Below are 3218 nucleotides of genomic sequence, written 5' to 3' on the forward strand. Positions count from 1 at the left end.
TCCCCCGCTTCCCCCCTCCCCCCCCAATTGAGCTTATTCCCTCACTGCAGTCTCTGCAAACCTGGTGCTGTCCTCAGCTCAGGGTAAGAGATTTAACCCTTTGTCCTCCCAGTTTACCATGGGAACTATACGCCCCATCACTATTTTTGTTTCCTGCATGTACATAATGGGCAGCTGGGTGTGTGCGCTGTAGATAGGGCATGCAGAGGTGGATGCTCTGGATGTAGATGTGCATGAGGGATAGGTCATGTGAACTGCAAACAGGGCCAAATTTTCCCCTGACTCTGGTGGTGCTGAGCTGGTAGGGTTTGTTCCAGATCCTCTCCTAGTAAGACAGGCAGGCACAGTGGTCAGATTATGTTTCTAGGCCTGGAAATCCTTCCAGTCGGGAATTACATTAAGGAAAAAAACAGGGTGTTTTTCTACAAAACATTTTATTTTCCAAAATCATCGCTCTACCCAATCCCTGGTCGTCGCCTAATATTACAGCACAAAGAACCCAACACATTCAACAGCCTGGCGTGTTTTTGTATCAGTCACTGCGATGCACGGGGAGTCATGTGACCCACCTGCATGCATTCCATAAATAATATAATTAGCAATACAAAGAATGTGGGCCCAACTGCACGTCTTCACATGATATGTTAAAAGTCCAGTGTTTGTCAGTTCTTTGAAAAGTGGGTTGGTAGCAGCATCCTGTCATGTGTCAGCAGAAGTGAGGTGAGATCCTTCCGGGGCCCTTTGAACTCTGTCCTTACATGGCCAGGTCTTGGGATCAGGAATCGCCTGTTTGTCCCATGTGACACCACCTTGCACAATGGGCCTGTAGAGCGCTACCATAATACATGTAATAAATAGGAATAATTCTCTGTCCCCAACTCTGCTCAGTTCAGATCCAGGTGGGTCACATAGGCTTTGACCCAGGAGTTGCTGGGGTTGGCACAGAGGGCCCGGCCTTTCTTCGTAATAAACCTGTGGGACAGGAAGGAGACGGGTTACAGTGAGAGAAACGTTGTGTCTCTCCCCCACCCTCCTGGGTCGCCCCACTTCCAGATTTCAGTACAGCCAGTCAGTTCTGTCCTGTCCCTGAAGGATCCTCCACCAGAACCTGATGCTGGTCTGGGCCACCTGGCCTGCCCCTCCTCCCATTCGGCTGCCTGCTCTACATATTAAAGCCTCCTGTGGGCTGCCCTCCCCCAGCCTCACTTCCTGCCCCATCCCCACACCCCATTACCCCCAGGGGTGAGCAGGTCCCACCCCAGGACCCTAGAGGAGCCATGGGGGAATCCCTTCTAGGTGGCCTTTTCTTCAGGCTGCGAATACTTGGCTCTCAGAGTCTGTGCCGGTGCAGTGGACTCTCTAGTCATTGAACTCAGGCTTTTGACAGATGAATTTGCCTCATGCTGGCAATCAGAAGCAGCAGCCAGACACCAAGGGTACGTCTACACTGGAATAAAAGACCCATGGCTGGCCTGGGTCAGCTGACTCAGGCTCAGGTTGTGGGGCTAAAGATTGCCATGTAAACATTCGGGCTTGGGCTGAAACCCAGGCTCTGGGATCCTCCCGCATTGCAGAATGCCAGAGCTTGGGCTCTACCCCGAGCCTGAATGTCTACACCGCAATTTTATAGCCCCACAGCTGAGACCCGCAAACCCAAGTCAGCTGACGTGGACCAGCCGCGGGTGTTTAACTGCCATGTAGACGTAGAGTAGGGGTTCTCAGACTTAATTGCACTGCGACCTCCTTCTGACAACAAAAATTACTACATGACCCCGGAGGGACCGAAGCCTGAGCCCGCCCTAATCCCACCAAAGCCCAAGCCCCACTACGCTGGATGTGCGGGGTAGGGGGGTCAAAGCCAAAGCCCAAGGACTTCAACCTGAGGCAGGGGGCCTGTAACCTGACCCCTGCCGCCCAGGGCTGAAGCCCTTGGACTTTGATCCTGGGTGGTGAGGCTCAGGCTTTGGCCCCAGGCCCCAGCAAGTCTAAGCCAACCCTGGCAACCCCATTAAAATAGGATTACAACCCACTTTGGGATCCTGACCCACAGTCTGAGAACTGCTGACATAGAGCAAACTATTCCATTGCAGTGCTTGAATACACTGTAATGCTTGCAACACAAGAATGTATTGAAGCAGAAGCTGTCTCTGCACATCTGCTCACTGCCTGTCTCCAGCGTCAGGAGTTTGCACTTACACTATAGCGGGTAAAGAGCACTTGCTGTTGGTGTCATAGTAATCCACCACCATGCTGCGCGGGATCTGGCGGGCCGTGTAGGAGAAGCAGCAGGAGATGGGCATGTCCGATCCCACTGAAAGATGGAAACAGACAGCGTGAGTGTGCCTTGAATTCCATGCAAGGGAAAATAACACCCGTTATCAGAGGAAGGGTTCCTCCCCCATCTCCCATCCAAAGAGCAATAAATAGGTTTCCTTCAGAAATGGACAGTTTCAGAGAGAGAAGCTGGACTCACGTGGGGCAGAGGAGGCCAGGGAGCAGAAGGCAGCACTGGTGAGAACAGCGAGGGCAGCCACGCAGACCTTCATGTTGCTGTGGAGAGAGGATGAGCGGAGCCGGGCCAGGGACGACGGCACACACCAGCTGTGACACTGAGATGCTAGTCTCCTCTCCCTTTATAGGGAATTCCAGAGGCAGAGAGACAAAGCGAAGCAGAATGGAATTTCCAGAGCGGATGTCACAGATCATGGATCACGGATGTTCTGTGCAGACGGGAGAAAAGGGAACTTGCAGCCAAACCTCAGGAATTAATAACAAGTGAGGCGCTGAGCGTGCCAAGCTCTTACTCAGCATGTTTATTTCATACCATCAGGCCCCAAGGAAAACAGAACGTTGCCTGTAAGTCACATGGAGTGGGGGGGATTTATCCACTGGGACAAAGAGAGGGACTTTTCCCTGGCCGTGCAAGTCTGGACAAATAGGAGGCATCTGGGATATACTGCTTCTCTCATGAGCCAGAGCATCATATGAATGAGCGATTAAGAGCGGGTAGGGGAAGAGGTGCCCTAGGAGCTATTACACTGTTGGTGTGCCACCTGCAGATCCCTCCGCCCTAGGACGATCCTGCCAGAGCTGGCTTCTCAGGATCTAGGGCCACTCTGCCAAACTGCCTGAACACAGCCGTGGATGGGGTTTTGTTCTTCATATGACACTCAATGGCTTTGTTTTGATTCAGTGCCTGTAGTCACTGGAGTCAGGCA

General features: G+C 52.5%; 1 protein-coding gene across 1 annotated transcript; it reads right to left on the bottom strand.

Moving 5' to 3' along the window:
• Positions 1-444: 444 nt before the first annotated feature.
• On the bottom strand, positions 445-2740 carry LOC119844643 (C-C motif chemokine 4-like). Its single transcript, XM_038375779.2, has 3 exons — positions 2474-2740; positions 2197-2311; positions 445-972 (listed from the first exon to the last, which is right to left on the bottom strand). Exons 1-3 carry the CDS (start codon positions 2544-2546, stop codon positions 885-887), a joined length of 276 nt encoding a protein of 91 aa, XP_038231707.1. The 5' UTR covers positions 2547-2740; the 3' UTR covers positions 445-884.
• Positions 2741-3218: the final 478 nt, after the last annotated feature.

The sequence above is a fragment of the Dermochelys coriacea genome, chromosome 17 (assembly GCF_009764565.3).
Source record: "Dermochelys coriacea isolate rDerCor1 chromosome 17, rDerCor1.pri.v4, whole genome shotgun sequence".
NCBI lineage: Eukaryota > Metazoa > Chordata > Testudines > Dermochelyidae > Dermochelys > Dermochelys coriacea.